The following is a 22,670-nucleotide window of genomic DNA, read 5'->3' on the forward strand; positions in this document are numbered from 1 at the left end:
GATTATATTTCACACGATACCAGAGTGGAGCACAAACTTCTTAGCCCCATCCTGTTTGAAAGAAAATGCCTCCAAAAGCACAAGAGTCTAATTTATGCTTAGTTATTTTCCCCAGCAAGACAGTTTCCAGAATCCTCTTTAGCCTTTCCCTTTTTCCTTTTCGATTGCTAGATTCACTCTGAGTCAATTCAATTTCGTTGGTCGAGTTCCTTTTTCTCATTTTTTTTCTTTCATCACGACAAAACAAATACGAACGTCTAAAATAAATCCCTTTAATAGAGAAGAATGGAGCTTGAAAAGCGAAAGGAAACAGTTATAGGTTATAGGTTACAGATATAGGTTATAAAGGGGAAAATATGTGTTGAGTTAAAAATGCAGACATCATTGAAGCTGGGCATCAATGAGCACATTATCTCAACCCTACTATTGCAGAATCCAAGACCGGAAAGAACCCAAGCAGCACTCAGAGTTAGGAGAGTCAGCTTTATTAGGCAGGAGGGCTCAGCGGGATCCTTCCCAAAAGACTGAGCCCCTAGCAAGGTTTTGAGCAGGTTTTTATGGGTTGGGGACTTTCTTGAGTCGGGGAAGGGGTAGGTGTCATCTGGTCATTGGCTCGAGGTGTGGCTTGGAGGGGGTTATGCGGAAGTGGGCTGGGGCTTAGGCTGGGGACCTCTCTCTCCACTCGGGCCACCATTTTAGGTCGGTTCTGCGTGGCAGGGAACCATTTTAAGGTCAGTTTCCCCATCACTACTTTGACTGGATTTTTCTACTTTATTCCATATGTGTTGGATGCATATAGAACTCAGAGTGTTATCTGGTATTAGCTTTGCATTCCAAGACACAAGAACCCACAAGAAAGTGATGCAAGTTTTATTAAGGTACAAAGCAGAAGCAGCAAAAACTTTTGGCTTTTCCTTGACATTTACTGCTCATTATGAAAGGAGCAGCATTGGTGTGGAGATATTATTACAATATGAAGAGATAAATATTATATAAAAATTTGAAATATATTTTTGTTCAGATTCAAGCATCACATAACCTACTTCCATCCTAATGTTGACATTATAAATACAATAAAGAGTGTTAGGAATACGGAAACCAGTGAGACCATGATTTTTCATTAAGGTGACATGGTGACGGTTGGACTCAAATCCAGAAAATCCAACAACAAAAAAATTAAGGTTCATCTTTTCTGGGAGGAATACTTCATAGGTAAGTTAATTTTGCCCTTGTTCAGTAGCACCACTTTTCTTCAGTGAAGACCACAGCACATCTTTGAATTTTATTGCTTCCTACATCAGACACTATACCTCAATCACGCATACAAATGTCCATCAGAAGAAGAGCAAAGTTGAATGAGTTTGAAAGGAAGAGAGGATTTTGAATCAGTTTTTCTCTCTCTTCCAATTACCAATCTTATCCTATTGAGAACTCATCAGTGACTACACAGAGCTTTTAGACTGCACTTCCCAGAACCCTCACAAAGAACTGACCAATGTCTTTGCCTTCTTACGGAGGAAACATTTGAAAAGATGCTCCACATAAGTCACAGGGAAATGCAAATTAAAAGATGAGTTTCTCATATTTTCTAATCAAAATCCCACCAATGAGTAAACAAATTGTGGTACATTACACAATGGAAATACTAGTCCGCAGTGAAAAGAAACAAACTAGTTGTCACATGCAACAAGATGGATGACTCTCACAAGTTATTATGTTAAGTGGGAGAAGCCAGATCAAAAACACTGTACACTTCACAACTCCATGGATACGGCATTCTGCAAAAGAAGAAATTATAGGCACAGAAATTAGAGTCATGGTCACCAAGGGAGTAGTTTGAGGGGACTATGTAGTGGCACTGGGGACCTGTGGGTTGGGCAAAGCTTTGGTTCTAGGCAGGACAACTAGCTCGTTAAAGATTAGTTTCTAAATGATAAAAATGTAACTGAGAAAGCATTGGATGGAATAGTTGGCAGAAGATAAGGACTTAGATTCCATGTTGTGGAAAACAACTTAAGAATGTTCACTTATTTGATAATTAATCATCATATTTCCATGTATTTACTTGCTATACCTATTGCTTCTTCCTTAACTTCATGTCCTTTGCTGTGCTCATATCCGTCTTTCTATTTTTCTTTATCTTATGAATCTCTAAGATTCCTATTAACAATTTTACGCCATTTTCTAACATATATGTTGTCAGTATTTTCAGCCCAGTTTACTGTATATTTTCTACACCTTTATGCATGGTGCCTTTTTAACATCGGGAAATTTCAATTTTTCGTTGACTTACTCCTGGCATATTTACTTCTGGCTGGAGCCTGGTGCACCTATAACAAACAACCATTTCTACCTACCATCACTGTTCTAAGGGTTTTAAAAGTTTTAACTCCATTTAACTCTCACAACCCCATTGGGTAAATATTATAATTATACCCTGGCAATTGATTCACAGAGATTAAGTAACTCAGCCAACATTATACCGCTCTAAAGTGGCAAAGGTGATTGGCGAATCACAGAGAGGGCTGGCGTAGCACAGAACCCAGGAGACCATAAAATCGCCATGCACGACCCTTGCCCGCCTCCAACCTGGGACGTGTGAACCGCCCCAAATGCTAGGAAGCTCTGCTTAGAGGGAAACGAGAACGCCTTATCTTCTGTCCGCCGTCAGTTTTCCTCCTCAAAGCAGAGGGGCTGGGCCACCGTTGGTCCCTAGCCTGGGCTGCGGAGGCCTGGAGTCGCCGCTGGAACTCAAGTTTCACCTCCACGTGGGGAATGATGGCCGAAAACTCCCCTGGAGAGGAAGTTCCCGAGACTCACTTCTCAAAACCGCAGGCCACACAAGAGTGCCACATCCAGCATTCCTGAAGAGGAAGTGTCGACTGCACAAACTTCTGGACTACAGTTCCCAGCATCCGAAAGCGTGTAGAACTATAGCCACCCCTGCCTGGGATGAAAGTACTTCCGACTATACTTCCCAGAATGTTCTTCGTGGTAGTGCTTCCGCCTTCCCGCCACTCTTTCTTTTAAATTCAACTTGAGTTATTTCTCCAGTGCAATTAGCGTTTGGCCTTTTTCTTTCTGTATTTTTTTTTCTCTCAAGAAAAAACTAGCACTTGGGAATTTAAATAAAATATGGATACTTGGGGGAAAAGCGAAGTGTTTCATGTCAACACAAAATAAACCCATTTTAGCAGAAAAGTGCTGTGTATGACAAGACAAGATTCAAAAAGGGACTTGTTCTGTGCTGCACTGGACATTGACCTTAAGGAATATGGGCTCTCAGACTTAGTTAGATGCGATTTCCTCTTTCTACGTGCCTGTCTTCATCTACCTCTGACCATGCTATCTGGCATGAACTATTTATTCCAAGATGCCAAGAATCCACAAGAAGTTCAGAACAGAGATCAGGCCATAAAACAGAAACAGCAATGTTGTTTCTCACCAATGAAAGGAGCTGCACTGGCAAGGAACTGGAGAAAATATTGTAATAGGGAAAAGGACTCTTTCCTTGAAACTTTTTTTAGTTCAAACTCAGGTTTCCCTTGACTACTCCTGTGTTGCTCTTTGACATCATATATTTGCTATGAATATTTCTTCCCTACAAACCAGTTTAAACAAGGTGAGGTCATGATTACTCAGAAGGGGTCACAGGTTGAGTTGGGAGATGGAGTCCAGGTAACTAATGCAAGTGAAACTACAGAAAGTACGTACTTACCACTTTCCTTCTGGGTAGAAAATAATTTTTGAAATGTAACTTGTAAAAAATCATACAAAAGTATTGAGAATAATAACATAAAACACCAAGTGCATATACAGTAGTCCCCTCTTATCAGCAAGGGATATGTTCCAAGACCCCCAGTGGATGCCTGAAACCACGGATAGTCCCAAACCCTATATATACTACATTTTTTCTTTTCTTTTCTTTTTTTTTTACTACATTTTTTCTTAAACATACACATCTATGATAAAGTTTAATTTATAAATTAAGCACAGTAAGAGATTAACAATAATAACTAATAAAAATACAATTATAACAATATACTATAGTAAAAGTTATGTGGATGTGACATTATTAAGTAAAATAAAGGGTAATTGAACTGCAATACCACAATAGGTGATCTGATAACTGACTCCTACTAAGTGACTAGCATGTAGATAGCATATACAGTGTGGAGATGCTGAACAAAGTGATGATTCATGTCCTGGGTGGGACGGAGCAGGACAGTACAAGATTTCATCATACTACTCAGAATGGCACACGATTTAAAACGTAGGAAGTTTACTTCTGTAGTTTTCCATTTAATATTTTCAGATAACAGTTGACCATAGGTAACTGAAACTGTGAAAAGTGAAACCTCAAATAAGGGAAAACTCAAATAAGGTTTGGGGGCGGGGGGGAACAGCTATACCTTAAATTCAACCCTTATTGACATTTTTCCACACTGGCTTCACTTCCCACTTTTTAACTTTGTTATTGAATTTTTTTTTTTTTTTAAAGATTTCATTGGGGAAGGAGAACAGGACTTTATTAGGGGAACAGTGTGTACTTCCAGGATTTTTTCCAAGTCAAGTTGCTGTCCAAATCGTAGTTGTGGAGGGCGCAGTTCAGCTCCAGGTCCAGTTGCCGTTGTTAGTTGCAGGGGGCGCAGCCCACCATTCCTTGAGGGAGTCAAGGAGTCCAACCGGCAACTTTGTGGTTGAGAGGATGCGCTCCAACCAAGTGAGCCATCCAGGAGCTCAGCGTCAGCTCAGCTCAAGATGCCGTGTTCAATCTTAGTTGCAGGGGGCAGAGCCCACCATGTCTTGTGGGAGTTGAGGAATCGAACCGGCAACCTTGTGGTTGAGAGCCCACTGGCCCATGTGGGAATCGAACTGGCAGCCTTTGGCATTAGAAGCACAGAGTTCCAACCACCTGAGCCACTGGGCCAGCCCCTGAAGTATTTTTAAAGTTTTTTTTTCTTATATTGGGGAACAGTGTGTTTCTCCAGGGCCCATCTGCTCCAAGTCGTTATCCTTCAATCTAGTTATGGAGGGCGCAGCTCAGCTCCAAGGCTAGTTGCAGTTTTCAATCTTAGTTGCAGGGGGCACAGCCCACCATCCCATGTGGGAATTGAACTGGCAACCTTGTTGAGAGCTCACGCTCTAACCAACTGAGCCATCCAGCCGCCCATGTTACTAAAGTATTTTAAAGAAACTCCTTGACATTGTCATTTTCCTTCCAAATACTATATATATATCACTTAAAATAACAAAACTTTCTTGCATCACCATAAAACAATTACCTTATGAAACAAAATTTACAATTCTTAGTATTATCTAATCTGTATCCCAATTTGAATTCCTGTTTATTGAAAAAAATGCTCTTTGCAGCTGGCTTATTACAATCAATATTCAAACAGATCAATTCATTGTATTTGATTGTTATCTCATCTGAAGCTCATTTATTCTAGAACTATATCTCACACCACCACCACCACCACCACCACCACCACCATTTTTCATGTCCTTGAACTCTTCAGAAATCAGGATTTCAAATTAGGTGTCCAAATTCTGCATTTGCTTAATGGCTTCCTCACACATTCTCCCCAAATTTTCTAAATTTCCTGTAAACTAGAATTTTTATTTAAAGGTGGGTTAGATACAGGCTTGTTTTGGGGACAAGTATTTCATAGAAGGGACTCGAAATATTTGAACAAGAAACCATATTCCTTCAACTAAAGCCAATCCAAATCCTGGGCAAATTTACTTCTGAACAGAAAAAAAGAAATAACAGCAAATATATAGAAAGAGACAGGGCTTAAAACAAGGAAACCATTATCACAAAGCAGACTATGTGATCTCCTATGTAACACATTCTATCTCTATGAAAGGAAAAAATATTTGATAACCATGGTTTTGAAGATTCACATATGTTAGGATAAGATAAAAGCAAAGATTTTCCAGATGAAAAGAATTTTTAAATGCAATGGGAAGCAGTAAAGAGTTTATTGTAGCCATCCAACCCAGTGTTCACCTAATAAGTAATTTCAAGCCATCTCTTGATGAAAAAATGCACATCTTTCTAAAGGTATAAGAGAATTTAAAATGTAATGAAGACTTGGTGGGAAGACCTAGAATGTGAAGGAAATTCATCAAGGTAATTTAGGCATTTGAGACCACTTTTATCTTCGGGTAATTTGCCAGTTCCTTAAGGTAGAAGCCTGAGAAGCTAATAGTTAGAATACAGAGGGACGGCCGGCCGGGTGGCTCAGGCGGTTAGAGCTCCATGCTCCTAACTCCGAAGGCTGCCGGTTCGATTCCCACATGGGTCAGTGGGCTCTCAACCACAATGTTGCCAGTTTAATTCCTCGAGTCCTGCAAGGGATGGTGGGCAGCGCCCCCTGCAACTAAGATTGAACACAGCACCTTGAGCTGAGCTGCAGCTGAGCTCCCAGATGGCTCAGTTGGTTGGAGCGCGGGCACTTAACCACAAGGTTGCTGGTTCGACTCCTGCAAGGGATGGTGGGCTGCGCCCCCTGCAACTAGCAACGGCAACTGGACCTGGAGCTGAGCTGTGCCCTCCACAACTAAGACTGAAAGGACAGCAACTTGAAGCTGAACGGCACCCTCCACAACTAAGATTGAAAAAAAAAAGACAAACAACTTGACACAACTTGACTTGGAAAAAGAAAGCCCTGGTACACACTGTTCCCCAATAAAATCCTGTTCCCCTTCCCCAATTAAAAAAAAAAAATCTTAAAAAAAAAAAAAGAAAGGTGGGATGACAAAGGTGGGATGGGATGATTCTAGTTAAAAAAAAAAAAAAAAGAGGTGCACTCCTGGGATAAGGGTGAATGGGCAATAGACCTGATCAGGCAGGTCCAAGTCAGCTCAATCCCTGGTTCTGATCTGCTTATAAACGGCAAAAATAAAGAAAATCCTCTATAGAAATTTGAAGCATCAAATTATCCTTTTAAATCTTAAACTTTTTATTTTGAAATAAGAAAATAATAATAATAACAAAGCTGCCAAGATAGTAAAAAGAGGTCCCATGGACCCTGTGCCCTGTTTCCCTCAATGGTTACGTTGTCCATAATTACAGTACATGAAAACCAGGAAATGCCATTGATGCAATGAGTATCTGTGGTTGTATGTTATATTATTACATATGTAGATTTGTGGTATAACTATGTGGTATGTTATACCATTGCACATGTTGATTTGTGGAACCATCACAATCAAGATACAGACCTATTCCATTACCATCATCGTACTGACCTCTCTTTCTACCCCTTTATAGTCCCAACTGTTCCCCGTCTTTACACCACCTTGCATGCCTGACAATCACTAATCTGTTTTCCATCTCTATAATTTGGTCATTTCAAGAATGTTATACAATTGGAATCATACAGTAGATTGGCTTTTCTCACTCAGAATAATAATCTCCAGATCTATCCAAGTTGTTGCTTACATCAGTAGTTTTATTGCTGAGTGGTATTTCATGGTATGGATGTACCAGAGTTTGTTAGGCCATTTACTTACTGAGGAACATTTCGGTTGTTTCCAGTTTTTCGCTATTACGAATAAATCTTCTATCATCATTTGTGTACAGGTTTTTCTGTGTGTGTCTGTGCATTTAAGTTTTCATTTCTTTGTGGGAAATGTCTAGGAGTGAAGTGGCTGGGCAGTATGGTAAATATATGTTTAAGTTTTTTAAGGAACTGCCAAACTATTTTCCAGAGTGGCTGTACCATTTTCTATCTCCAACAGAAATGTGTGAGAGTTCCAATTTCTCTGCATCCTTGCCAGCTTTTGACATTGTCACTACTTTTTTTTCTTTAGAGTGGAATGTTCTGTTATGACAAAAGCTCCTGTGTGAAGAAACGACATTTATTACTAATGTGTAGGTGGAAGTGACACTCTCGGGCTATAAGATGGATAGAAGGAGAAGGGGTGCAGGTGGCATCCCTCATCTGGGGAACAGATGAGCCACAGCCAGTGACCAGGTACAAGGATGTGCAGAGGGAATGGGTGTGTGTATGTGCGTACAAAGCCGGTAGCGTGCAGGGCCCATGTCCAGAGGCCCATGGGAATGTGACCAACAGATTAGGCTGCAAGATCACCAAAGGATCTTTGTGCATTCTAGGGGTGTGGCTAGTGCCACCCATGAGCAGATATCCTTATACCCACACCATGCAGCTGCTACAAACGGCAGGATACCCTTTCCTCCTGCAATCTCCCTCCAGTACCCTCTGCCAAGAAAGCTGAGTATTGTGTTTACCACGAAGAAGAAAAATACTCAACAGGATTTCTTTCCTTATCACAGAGTATGTATTGAAGGGTGAATTTAGAGCTGAAAGGCAGTTAACTGGTAACTGGCACATTACCCCTAGATTTAACTGCTGCAATCATTGGCACCCCCAAAGTCCCAGCTACTGGTCTGCACTTCAGTAAATATTGGGTTACATAGGAAGACATACAGGATAAGGTTAAGCAAGGCAAGGGCTGGTCCAAAATATAGCATGATAGGCACAGAGAACACAAGGAAGGCATCCATTAGAGGAGAGCTGGCTCTCCTACTGGTCCACTTGCAGTAATTACCCATGCAAGGACCTATACCATAGCAGCCACCGAGTGATAGGCCAAGCCCATTGCCTTCCATTTCTGGCAGCCTCTTTCTAAAGCGGAACCTCACAATCTCCCACCATTACTTGCTTTCTCCAAACAACCCACCTTCTCCACCATGAGCTCGACTCACAGCCCATTGTGGAGAAATGTTGTATAAGACTTGATGAGTGCCTGGTGACAAAATTGTTACCTCAAGCATCAGAATATAGAGAAGGGAAAATAATTTTGGGAAAGCATTTCCTACTTCTCATGTGGGTCAAATACTCCAAACAACACTTGAAACAACACTGAGAAGTGAAGTGTAGAGTGGTGGAGGGGGACGGTCCCCAGTGCTGCTCTGCACTCTAAGATTCTTGTACCGTAATGATCTTTTATGACTTGATTTTTCTCTCCAAACAATATGTGGAAATGTTTGTAGGTCTAGATCATTTTTAATGATGCTATTTTATTACATTATAATATAATTTACTCAGTCTCTTATTCATGGATCTTTAGGTTGTTTGCAATTTTTATTATTATAAATATTCTTGGAATGTGATCCCTGCTAAAACCATCTTTTTTCCCCCATTAGTGCAATTAAACTCTAAAGAAAAATTCTGAGAAGTGAGATTATTTGTTCAAAGACAATGCACATTATATGCTTTGATTCATAGAAACAAAATTTTCTCCAGAAATGTTGTACCTGTTGTTTTTTTCTTCACCAACTTATATAAGAATGCTAATTTTTCCACTCCCTAACTGACACTGAGTTTTGTTAGTTTTTTACTATTGCCCACCTGGATCAGTAAGAACGTGACACTTCAGGGATAGTTTTATCTGCAGCTGAATGGCTGTTCTGTATACAACCATAACTACCGTGTTTTCCCGAAAATAAGACCTAGCCAGACAATCAGCTTTAATGAGGCTTTTGGAGCAAAAATTAATATAAGACCCAATCTTATACTATATTATGTCACATAAGACCCAGTATTATATTATATTATATTTATTATATTATATTATATTATATTATATTATATTATATTATACCAGGTTTTATATTAATCTTTGCTCCAAAAGATGCATTAGAACTGATTGTCCAGCTAGGTCTTATTTTCGGGGAAACACGGTAGTAGGAAAATGTAATGTGAGATAAACTAGGAATAAAACATGATCCAAATGAAGAAACCTATAAATTAAATAAGGTACAAAAGAGATATTGTTACTGAAGATGAAGAAAGATATTGTGAAGATATCTCCTCCTCCCAAATCCATCTATATGTTACATAATTCCAAACTAAATCACAATTTTGGAAAGAACTTGACAAAATGAGCATTCTGTAAAAATCTATTATTAAACAAGACTAAAAAAGTCATATGCACACCATTTTAGCTGGCTGTGGCTGCCACAGAAAGCCTTAAAGATTTAAAAGTTTTGAACTCTGAATCATAATATTGCACTCTTAGATGGATTCCAATGACTATGAAATATGGTACTATTAAATCCCTCTGAACTAGTTAGGATAGCCATCTCAGTAGCATAATCAATGTTTATTTCTTACTAAAAAAAAGTCCAATACAGTCAAATAGCCACTTTCCATCAATCCAGTCTGGAACAAACAGCCTTCAAGGTCACCTGTGACAGGAAAGAGAAGCCTGCAGGACATCACAAGATGTGTGTAAGGGCGGGGACTGGAAGTAGCTTGGGTATATAACTTTTAGTCACGCTCCATTGGTTGGAACTCAATCACATGGACCCACTCTTAACTGCAAGGGTTGCTGGGAAATGGAGTCCTCCTATGTGCCCAGGAAACGGAACCAGTGTGATGAGCACACAGCAATGTCTTTGCCACACCCTTAAATTACCACTTCTATAGAGTTTCTCTCCTTGCAGAGAATCTAATAGATTTGAAAACCTGATTATGGATGAATATTCTTACCACACTAATAACATAGGTTTCATTTCTGAGCGCTATCTTGAATGTTCTTTACAGAGAATGTCTTTCTAGTAGGGACACTCTAAAAAATATTTGGTTGGACCGAAGTCCTTATTGTATTCATTCCAATTGGAATTTCCTTCCTGGGCACAGCCATTAATGGAAATTTGACTTCTACCTATCAGCATTGCCACAAACCACCCATTTGTGAAGAATCATTTACGTTGCCACTGCAGCATACAACAGGTGATGGGAGCTTCACAGGCCTTGAGATCCACAGCAGTTTCCTGGAACTTTCTTAAGGACCAACTGCTTCAGTGCTACAGGCTCACATCATAGGTCCTTTGCTCCCCCCAGCCCTCCAATGGCTGAGGAGGCCTCTTTTCTCTGGAATACATAGAGTGGCTTCTGTTTTCCTGGTTGAACCCTGACTTACTACATTTTATAATGCTTCCGTCCTCTTGTGCAGTCTTTGATGAGGAAGCAGGTCTGAGCTATAACTAAAATCTTTGCCATGCTCGTGCCATGGATAGTGCATCTCATCTGTATGTACTCTCTGATGAGAAAGAAGATATGAGTTACGACTGAAGCCCTTACCACATTCTTTGCACTTATAGGGCCTCTCTCTTGTGTGGACTCTGAGATGAAGATCTGAATTCCGACTGAAGCCCTTCCCACACTCACCACATTTATATGGTTTCTCTTTGGTGTGATCTCTTTGATGTAAGTGAAAATATGAGCTGTAACTGAAGCCCTTACTGCACACTTTGCACTTATAAGGGTTTTCTCCTGTGTGAACTCTCTGATGGGTGTGAAGGACAGAACTGTATGCAAACGCCTTTCCACACACCTTGCATTTGTAGGGTTTCTCCCCGGTGTGAACTCTCTGGTGAATGTGAAGGTGAGTGCTTTGGCTGAAGCCCTTTCCACACTCACCACACCTGTAAGGCTTCTCCCCTGTGTGCAAACTCCGGTGGACTTGCAGTACGGAGCTTGAACTGAAGCATCTGCCACACTCCCTGCATTTGTAGGGTTTCTCTCCAGTGTGGACTCTCTGATGGACAAGCAGATTGGAGCTCTGATCAAAGCCCTTCCCACACTCTTCACATTTATAGGACTTTTTCCCTGTGTGTATTCCCTGATGAATACAAAGAAAGGACCTGAACCCGAACCCCTTTCCACACACATCACATTTGTAGGGCATCTTCCCCGTGTGGACTCTATGATGGTTGTGAAGAGAGGAGTTGCGCCTGAAGCCCTTGCCACATTCGAGACATTTGTAGGATTTGTCTCCTGAGGGGCCTTTTTGGTATCTGGGAGGGTCTGAGCTCTGTTTGCAGCCCTGAGCCCACTTTTCACAGTCATAAGGTCTCTCAAGCTGAGTGGGTTTTATAATGAACAATAAGATCTGAGCTCTGACCAAAGTCCTTTCCGCACTGGTCACATTTACAGGATTCTTCTGTGATGTGAACGCTGTGATAAGCATGAAAATCTGCATCCTCTGTGACGTCCATTCCATAGTTACTGCATCTGGAAGGTTGCGGAACTGCATGGGCCATGTTATGTTGTTTAACTGTTGATTTCATAACCAAGCTTTCCACACAGTCCGTGTATCTACAAGGTTCCTCTCCTTTACATTCTTGGGGACCATCCCACTCCCATGAGGTCCGACTGAAGCTGTCATCACACCAAACACATCCATATAGTTTCTCTTCTGTATGACTTTTCTTCCATCTTCCCTGAGAATTCTGGGGTGCAGTCATTCTGTTGGCTTTCCTCCAAGATTCTGGGGTAAGGATATGCGTCAGGCCTTTCCAAGCTGTGCCAGCTGGATTTGCTAAGTTAATGGCACCTATTGCATTGTTTTCATTTTCAGAAATCTGAAGAGACACTCCTGCCCACTCTTCACAGAGAGAAACGTCTTCTAAATATTGGAAACAGTCTCCCTGAAGATTCATGGCACAATCGTGACTCACCGTTGATTCACTGAGCTTTTGTCTCCAAATCTGCCAACAGTAGAGCACTTCTTGTGAGAGGCAACTCAACCCTTTTTCTTGAAGATTTGAAATATTGTTTTTGATCCCATCCCTTATGAGGAGAAAGAGAATTTGGCTAAGGGAACAAATAAATCATCTATCCAAAGGTTTTGAGAAAATGAAGTAGGATGGGGTGGGAACTTGTTACTGGCTTCCATTCATATGTAAAACAAACAGGACCACAAAAATTCTAATTTGTGAGGGGCTGATTAAAAATCAGGTATTGCAGGGAAATCAAAAGAAATCTTGGGAAAAATTTAAATAGGAAGAAATTTACCTCCCTGCTATAAGAATAGTCAATAAAAATAAAAACTTTTAATCATTTTGCTACAAAATATATGGGGAAGCCTCCCATTTCATTCCATATACTGAGGGAGCCAAAAAATTGTATACACATTTTAAGAGATGTTATCTCTGCTCAAGCAGTAGTTCGCCATAATCAAAAGTGTCTGGACGCTGATGGTAACCACTTTGAGCACCTCTTGTAACTGCAAAGTCAAACATAACTTGTATTCATATTTTGTTATCGGTATATATTGAGTATTACAATTAATACAGTTTTTTTCTTTTTTAAAATGTGTATACATTTTTTTGGCACCCTCTGTATATATCACATAATAATGGAATGCTGGACGTGGTGAGAGACACAAAGGATCAAAGGACCTTGCAGAAGCTAGGAGTAAGTCCTGTCTCCTGAAAATGCCCCTTCTTTCACATCACTGCTATATGGGGTAGGACTACATGTATGTTTGTGTGCAACCTGCACAACTGTACAAAGTGGGCCTAAAGCAGCAAGGGAAGTTGAAATGGGGATAATATTGTGAAGTATGGTCCTGGGGTTGGTGGGGGAGGCACAGGTACCTTTGAGACAGGCTTAAAGAGACATCCTTTTTATTTTTCTGGACGTTCTCTGGCCTCCATGAAGAGATAAAGTCCACCCAAACCCTATAATCCATTTTCTTAACTTCTCCTCTTTTAAGTTATTGCAGAATCTCAAACAGCCATGACTGTGAGAAGGGTAATGTGGCACTGTCACCCAGGGAAGCAAGATTGTTCCAAAAGGCCATAACAAAGAGGGGGCTGAGGAAAAAGAGGGTGGTCCTATCTCTGGCAACCTAAAATGGGCTTTTAAATGGCATGAATACCATGGTCAAGACCATGTGGATACTGCTTATGATTCAAGGTAGTTTCTGAGTTATTTTGAGAGTGACTTTGGTTCGTAAGGTGGTGTCAGAGAAAGGGGGACTTTGAAAGACCCAGAACAGGCTTAAAGCAGTGGGTTTCCGATTGTTTTGACTGTACTCATAGCAACAAAAGCATTTACACTGTGACGCAGTATGCACGAGGAGACACAGACTGTTAACCAAAACAGTTTATTCGCTGATACGTACCTTACTAGGTGCCATGTACTCTGGTACATTCTTCTGTGTTCTAGTCCATTGATCTATTTTGCTTTTTAAAAACTGTTGGTTATGACACGGTAACTTGTCATAAGATTCCAGGACTCACCAATGGGGTTGCATCCTGCAGCTTTAGGCCAAGGAGCCCTGTCTATAAGGTATAGACATAGTGGTACTTAGTTTCACTTGATTATTAAAAACACAGGGTCCAGAGCCAGATTGGGAGGGTTCAAATCCTAGTTCTTAAAACCTGTGTGGTCATGGACAGGTTACTTATCCACTCTGTGCCTCAGTTGTTTCCTTTGTAAAAGAAGGGAACAATAGCAACTATCTCATAAACGAAGCTGAGGTAATGCATACCTGTATATGGGCCGCTGAGAAATTGAAATCAGGTTAGATGTTTATCAGCAAGTGAGCAAATAAGCTGACACTTATATTTCACTTACTACATAGCGGATCTTGGTTGGTTCCTTTAACACTAATTTGTCTAAAATGTTTGTGTTTCACCCAGACCCAGGCCCTTGGTAGTGAGTGAACTTTATCAATCTCACTCTGAAAAATAAGAGGAGAGAATGAAAGCTAAACAAGTGAGGGAGTCGGGGTAGGCTCCCTAACTGCATCCCATGCCCACAGGCCAGGGGGTGCAGGAGAGAGGAGAGCTCCCTCAGCAAACCTTCCCAGGCCACCGGCTCACATTTATCTGTTAAAACTCATTAACTGCAGGGTTCTCATGTACATATACATCTCTTAGGAGTTTTCTCCCCAGTGGCCAAAGTTTCCCTTTGTGCTCCAGCTGGAATATTCTATCTGGTTTGAAGCTGATCATTTGAGGAAAAAGGACCAGTGGGCTGATGCTTAGCCATGGGGTCACTGTCCTCACCCAGGGACAGCAGGTTCCTGAAGTTCTCCAGCATCACGTCTCGGTACAGGCTTATCTGGGCGGAGTCCAGTAGCGCCAGCTCTTCCTCAGTGAAGACCACAGCCACGTCCTTGAAGGTCGCAGTTTCCTAACACACCAAGCACACGCCACATCGATCTATCCACACAAATGACCGCTGGAAGAAGAGCAAAGTTAGAAGTTGTGCCAGTCAGTAAGTTCCTGTCTTTCTGCTCCAAACCCTCACTTTGAAACCTCACGTTGTAATGCTGGAGCTGGGACGCTGCAAATCACACGTCTCATTTGACAACTGGCTCTATCTTAGGCTCAGACACTGGGGGGCGCGAGAGGGATTCTGGGGAGGAAACAGGGGTGGAGCTAGTGAGCTGGGAAATGCAAATACCCTCCCGCCCACTTGGCCCCAGACACTGTAGGGACTGGGGTTAGGAGTGGAGGCTCGCCCAGCCTACGCCCTTTCTCCCTTCTTGGCCTCAACATAAAGTCCGGGGAAAACAAAACACCCATTTCGCCGCCCCCCCTTGCAGCTGGGTGGATCCCTCAAAGGGAACAAGGACAGTCCAAAAATATTAACAAACCAAATGTATACGCCAATAGACATGAATACAAAATTTTTAAATCTTTTCCTAAGCACAAGGCACCGTCTCTGAGTAAGAGCTTGAATCTGAACCTAATCAAGCATCTAGTGCTTCCACTAACAGGAAATACTGTGAAAGGAGGACACATTGAATGACACCAAAGAGAAGCTTTTTTTTTTTTTTTGAGATAATCATGGAAATTTGATTTTTGTCTGGGTATTAGATGATACCAAAAAATTATTGATAATCTCATTAGTCCATGTCTTTTTTTTTTTTTAAGAAATACATACTGGACTATATAGGAGTGTGTGGTAAGTTCGCAATCTAAATAGATTGCTACTTAGAGACATTCTCTCATGAGACCCAAGGACCAGAGTGAATTTCCTTACCCCTTGACTTGGGATTTGGCTACATACCTGGTCCCAGTTCTCAGCTTAGGCCTTATGAGGTCTTGCATGTCGCCGCTTGCTCTCTTGCCCTTCTGCCATCAGGGTAACAACACACCTGAGCTAACCAATATAAAAACCGTTACCACAAGCATAGTGCTGCCTATGGCACTGGCTATAATAGTTTCCTTCACTACTAGTTATAATTGAGGAAACTATTACAGGAGCCTGAAGAAACGGTAACCAGGGTGATGTAGTAGTGAAACATTTGGTGAAACTGTTGCTGGCAGTAACTTAGAAGATGGAAAACGTACCTAATGAATTTGTGGACTTGGGCAAGATGGTTTCCAGGTAGAAGGGCGAAAACCATGAGCTCATTTAGCTGCAGATAGTAAAGTACTATCATAAAGCGATAAGATCAGTACAGTATAAAATAACATGCTAGCTACATTATTCTTAAAATTCTTTCAAAATGCTTTGGGAAAGAAAAAAGAAAAGTGAAAAAGAGATAGATGAAGCAAATGTGGCAAAATGTTAATTGTTGAAACTGCATGTCAGGTATTATGCATGGAGAATCATAGTACCATTTTCTCTTTTTATGTATTTTCATAATTAAAACATTTTTCATGACTTAAAAAAATCCTTGCTCCACTCTATGATGGTCTTTTCTTTCTTTTTTTTTTTAAACTTCTATTTACTTTGTGTTTTTCCAGAACCCATCAGCTCCAAGTCAAGTAGTTGCTTCAATCTAGTTGTGGAGGGCGCAGCTCACAGTGCTGGGGGCCTGTTTGGCTAGGACCTATGGCCTGAAGAACTTTCAGTTAGCTAAGATCTGAATTCTTGGCTTCTAAAATTATCTCTTTCCAACACTCATTCTACCCTCTGGAGCCCCATTACTTTTGCAAATATTGATGATATACCTATGCTATATAAGGCACATTTTGTGCTCTGGAAATGCTCACAGTATACTGAGCTAGGAGCTCTCTAGAACTGCAGGTAGACCAAAGCAGGTAGACAGAAACACGGTCAAGTTGCCTCTCCATACACATTCAACTCCCGTCTCTGTCCTGCTGTGACAGTGGATTCCCTTGCCCTCTAGCTTCTGGTTGGGTTTAGTCAATGGGGAAAGCCAGCAGGAGATCCAGAGAAGGGACAAAAGTGAAGTCAGAGCATTTATTGCCCCAGCTCTTTCCCTGGGTGTTCCATTGGACTGGCTATGTTCCGTGTCCCTTGAACAAAGGTCACACACAGCACCTGTCAGTGGTCCTCTTCTTATAGCTCTTTCTCCAGCTTCCGGCAACTGCTCCCTGCCTTAGCCCTTCAGTCGAGGGGCAGTAAGTTACCTTGCTATTACTAGCTCTGGAACATGGCAATACCCTTTGTGGATGCCCACACCCTGCCTACACCTTTGTAAATTGCCCCTTTATTAAGTTCTTTTCAAGTTACCCAGTTTGACAGTGTTGTTTATGTCCTGTTGGGATTCTGTCTGACAAGCCTTGTAAACACAGTGGCCTCTGGCCTTTGAGGAGAAACTTACTGTATAAACTTGATGCTTCGGGCACTGTGGAAACCCCAAAGATTAAAACCATGTCTCTATCCTCTCGGATAGTGCTTCAAACTACCAGTGCTGAAGGCTCAGTTTCATATTATTTGCACTGTTATTTTCAATCTGTCACAGACTGATGTTTTGGTAAAAATACAATAATAAAGGAATTCTAGAAAAAGAAAATAAGAAGGCATACAAATTATGAGTCCAATTTTTTATTATTAGAGCAATCCATCATACAATTGCTAAAATTGCTACATAAATTTTTAAACATTTACACTCAAGTTCTGAAATTATCTGGTCACAGGCCAATAACATTTATTTCTCTACTGTCACCAGTCCACCAGCCACCCTTTGAGTTGCATGCCGAGTAGCTCACAAGGTTATAGATTAAGATTAATAGGATATGAAATGTCTTTTTGAAAAATCATTAGATTCTTTTCCCTCCTTTCATGCCTTTAAGAGAAAGCATGAATCACCTGTGTCCTAGGCTCCAACAAAGGTCTGTTACAAGTTCTTAGTACAGTGCTAACTACAGTTTTACAATACTTAAAACCTGCCGGAAACATTCCTTCTAATCCTGTCAAAAAACTATAAATCCTGAAGAAATAACCGAGCTGTAGTCTTTCATCTGCTGTACCTGGTAGAAAGCCTGCCATTTATCAAGCATTCAATCTTGACATTAAGAAAGGCAGAAACAGAATCAGCTCTGATACATGAGACGCACATGCAAAGACACGGACATGCTAGACTCTCCTGTCCCAGACTCTGTTTTCTCCCAAGAGCAAACAATGGGACAGGCTGAATTACATGCAACATGTATACACACACATATACAGGGGGAGATTGGTTTCCTAGATTTCAGGCCCTCCCTGCCTTTATCAAGTCCAGGGCCCTGGCAGGAACCAGATGGCACATTCATATTTGAGGGGAGTTCAATAAACAAAACTGCTTCCAACGGTGTAGGCTGGATGTGAGGAAACTACAGGGAAGTGACAGCGAGGTGCCATTACTACTCCTGGGCCCAAGGTGCGAGGGGAGGGAACAATTACTGGAGTCTGGGAAAGAGAGGGCTATGTGGAGAGGGCCACCTGACAGGAATTGGAACTTTCTATTGAGGACTGCAGGCAACCTGTGTGTGTGACAACTATGCAGAGAGAGAATGGGAGGATGAGCTACTCCAATTCACTCTTCTCCCTCTCTCCAAACTCTCCTGTTGTGACTTCCCTTTGTCCAAACAAAACCAGGCCAGAGGGCAATGGCGGCCTCCCAAGGCAGATAGCAGGGTTGAAAGATGCAGAGCAGATTTGGGGGTGGGGAAGCAAAGGAATGTGGCACGTGATCCCTGAAGACCTTGTTTGTTCCTCACCTGCCAAAGTCCACACAGCTTTCGTCCACAAATGCCTCTCTCACTCACTCAATCTTATCATCATTCCGATCTGAGTCACTGAAGCAGGGAAGGAGACCAGGTGCCCAAATCAACCTCTTGAGGTGACGAGGACCTAGAGGGAAAGCTGCAGCAGAATTTGGAACTGCAGTTGCTCAGAAATATAAGCCCCACGTTCTCCCCAACCCTGCTTCCACATTCCTGGATCTTTTCCTCAGAGGATCTAAAGGCTGCAGAACTGAGGAGAGAGATTGGCCTGAACTCTCCCAGATATACCTAGCCACCACGTGTAACCTGGAACTAGGATAAAAACCATTTCTTCTGTGTGAATGTCATGTGATCGTGTCGAAGTTGTATGTCTGTGATCCACGAGTATCTGAACCAAAGGACTCTACGAGATCAACTGCAGCCCTAAAGGCCTGTGGCAGAACCACAGACAGAACTGTCCCTAGTCCATGTAATGCCTTTCTACACATTAGAAAAATACATCCCTTCCTCAAGATACTTTTCTTCCACCTGTTGGAAAGTTATAATATTCTGATTTTGTTAGGATAAGGCACTTTTACTACTATCTGCCAAAAAATTGTGTGCATCTCATAATGCACATGGCGCACTTCAGATGTGCTCCTCTTGTGTACAATTGTGCACTGCAGCCCTGCTCTCAGAAAGCCGTTCAAAGCCTAAGATGAGTGAAACATGGTTGTGTGCACATGACAAAGCCTAATAATATTCACCAGTTCAAGTGACTCCAACTATGGGAGGGACTTTCTAATGACTTTCCCACATATCCCACTCATGGGGACCATTCCATCATCAGACCACTGGATCTTGTACCAATATCCGTTGTAACACTTTTCACATTGCACTGCAATTTTTCAGTAGGTGTTGGCTACTATGTACTGGGTGGTATGCTAACTGTTCCAGATAGGAAAGTCAGATTCTGTCCTTGATCTAAAGGGTAAGCAAACTAGGGGATAGAGAGGCGAACAAATTAATTCACTGGAACAGGGAAAGTGCTGCAGCAGATATTCCACAAAACCACACAAAGACACAGGGAACAGGAAGCCAACACACTCCAAAAAGGGTCCAGGAGTTAAGGGAAGGCTCTAGGGAGAGGATGACAATTGAGCTGTAGCTGGTGCCTGAAGAAATAATAGGCATTTGCCAAAAGGAGAAGGGAGGATAAGTTAACATGCAACAATAGCAGCACGAGCAAAAAACAGATGTGGGAAATACTGTGGGCCAATGAAAGGAGAGGAAGCCCTTGCGTATGGACCAGAACACAGAGAATCACAGGGCACAGGGGCTAAGATGATGCTGGAAACATTATCGGAGGCCAAAAACTGAAGACTCTTGTGTGCCACGCTAAAGAGTTTTAACACTGTGTTGCTATTGTTGTTGTTGTTGTTGTTATTTTTTTATTAAAGTTTATTGGGGTGACAATTGTTAGTAAAGTTACATAGATTTCAGGTGTACAATTCTGTAATACATCATCAATAAATCCCATTGTGTGCTCACCACCCAGAGTCAGTTCTCCTTCCATCATCATATATGTGTGTTGTTATTATTATTGTTATTGTCCTTCAGATCTTGGCTCAGATGTTACTTCCTCGATATAGTACATTAAGTACTGTTTTAGTCCGTTCAGGAGGCTGTGACAAAATATCACAGACGAGGTGGCTTATAAACGACAGACATTTATTTTCCACAGTTCTGAAGGCTGAAGTGCAAGATCAGGGTGCCACCATGGTTGGGTGAGGGCCTTCCTCCAGGCCCCAGACTTCTCATTGTATCCTCACGTGGTGGAAGTGGCAAGGGAGCTCTCTTGGGTCCCTTTTATAAGGGCATTAATCTCATTCATGAGGTGTCAGCCTCTTGACCTAATCATCTCCCAAAGCCCTACCTCCGAATACAACCACATTGGGCATGAAGACATCAATATATGAATTTTGGTGGGACACAAACTCTCAGACTTAGCAGGTACCCACTGTGGCTGGCACTTCTACAGCACTATACTGTGTCTGCTTAATTATCTTCCACCTTTGGCTGTAAGCGCAGAGAGGGGACTTTGGCTGTCACTCTCATTAGATGTGAGCAACAAAGGATTTTAAACAGAGGACTGACTTGATCTAACTTAGGTATTAACGGGATTACTCTGGCTACTCTGGCTGCTTTTGAGAATGGACTAACAGTGGCAAGAAGGGGAGCAGGGAGACCAGTCAGGAAGTTATCACAATCATCCCAGCAAGGGATGACGGCGCGGGGTGGATCAGGGCGGTAGAGGTGGGCATAGTGAGAAGTGGTGGGTTCTGCATCTATATATTGAAGAGCGTCACAGGGTCTGCTGATCATTTGCTTGTGGGGTGGGAAAGAAAGAGAGCAGTGGAGGCGTTGGCCTCAGTGACTGGAGAAATGGAGTTGCCACTTATGGAGACAGGGAAGACCATAGCAGGTTTTGTAAAGGAGGATCAGCGGCTCAGTTTGGGACATATTAGGCTTGCGGTGTTAAAAACAGAAGAAGAAATTATCCCATTGACAAGAGACAAAAGCTATGAAATACCTATGAATCAATTTATTAAAGAAGAAAACCACAGAATTTTATTGAAAGGCCTGAAGCTCTGACTGCACCTCTAAGCTCACAGTGACTCCCAGGACCTAGCGACCAAGTGTGAGGGGGGATTCCCAAGGTTTGGCCCCCACATACCAAGTGCAACTAAAAGTGGAATCCAACCTTTCTATGCCTCAGGCACCTCCAAGTTTCAACAGTTAAAATGTGTGTATACTGGCAAACGGCTTCGAAAATACTTTATTATGAAAATTTGAAACATACGGAGAAAGCATAGTGTAATGAACCCCCACCTACCAACCGCGTGGCTTAAACAATTACCAACACGTGATCACTCTTGTTTCCACCACACCTGTACCCATTCCCACGACCTCACGTAAGGTACTATTTTGAAGCAAATCCTCGACATATTATTTCATCCATAAACACTTCATTACAGAGTTCTAAAAGATACAAATACTTTTTAAGACGCTAATATTACACCTAAAATAATTGACGCCAACTCTCTAATTTTATCTAATGTAGAGTCAGTGTTCAAATTTCCAATTTGTTGACTTCAGTCTAGCAATGTCCAGTTCGCCACGTGTGCGTTCCCTGACCCGCAATACGCAAGGTAAGGGCGTGGTGGATAAAGTTGAGCAGTTCTTTTCCAAATGTATTCAGAGACATAACTCCATGGTTGTTACGGCCGAGACGCCCCCCGATTTCCAGAGGCCACAACCTCCGCCCTACAGTTAAGAGTGCCCCGCTGGAGTTAGAGCTATTGAATCCCAAATACGGCGTTCAGAATCCAAGACTCCCAAGAACCTGGGGGTGCTGAGCCAGAATCGATCGCTTCGGCCACACCGAGGAACGAACAGCGCAAGCCGTCTCCCCAGACTCGGAGATGGACTGCTTGAGCCAACCTGTCTCCCTAGTCAGGGGAGCACAGACCAAACCATTATCCCCCGAACCTGAGCCAACGCCCCCTGCCTCCGCCTGCGTCCAGAGATGCATGTCCCGAAACTGACACCAACCCCCAACCACCGGATGCACAGGCAAGCCCGAAACCTGCAGACGCACTGCCTGAGTCAATCCGCCACAAACCCGGGGCTGCCTCCTAAACCGAGCCCAAGCTCTCCCACCCCCTCCCAGTGGGACCGGGCCGGTACCCCTCACCACCTCAACCCGCCGAGGAGGACCCTTCATCGGTCCCTTCATCGGTCAGCAGTCCCTTCTTCCAACTCCTCGTACTCTATTGATAGGACAGAGTTAAGACTGCAAACCCTCCATCCCCATCCCCGGCGACGCCTTCGAAGGGGGCGCGGTCCGGGCTGGACTCACCTCAGCGCCGCCAACATAGTCGCCCCC

At 42.3% G+C, this 22,670-nt stretch overlaps 1 protein-coding gene across 1 annotated transcript; it reads right to left on the reverse strand.

Moving 5' to 3' along the window:
- Window positions 1–10,968: 10,968 nt before the first annotated feature.
- On the reverse strand, window positions 10,969–22,316 carry ZNF285 (zinc finger protein 285). Its single transcript, XM_033129256.1, is given in 4 exon segments — window positions 10,969–11,901; window positions 11,903–12,638; window positions 14,851–14,969; window positions 22,128–22,316. Coding segments are annotated over 4 exon segments (1,977 nt in total).
- Window positions 22,317–22,670: the final 354 nt, after the last annotated feature.

Source organism: Rhinolophus ferrumequinum, chromosome 15 (genome assembly GCF_004115265.2).
Source record: "Rhinolophus ferrumequinum isolate MPI-CBG mRhiFer1 chromosome 15, mRhiFer1_v1.p, whole genome shotgun sequence".
In the NCBI taxonomy this organism is placed as follows: Eukaryota; Metazoa; Chordata; class Mammalia; order Chiroptera; family Rhinolophidae; genus Rhinolophus; species Rhinolophus ferrumequinum.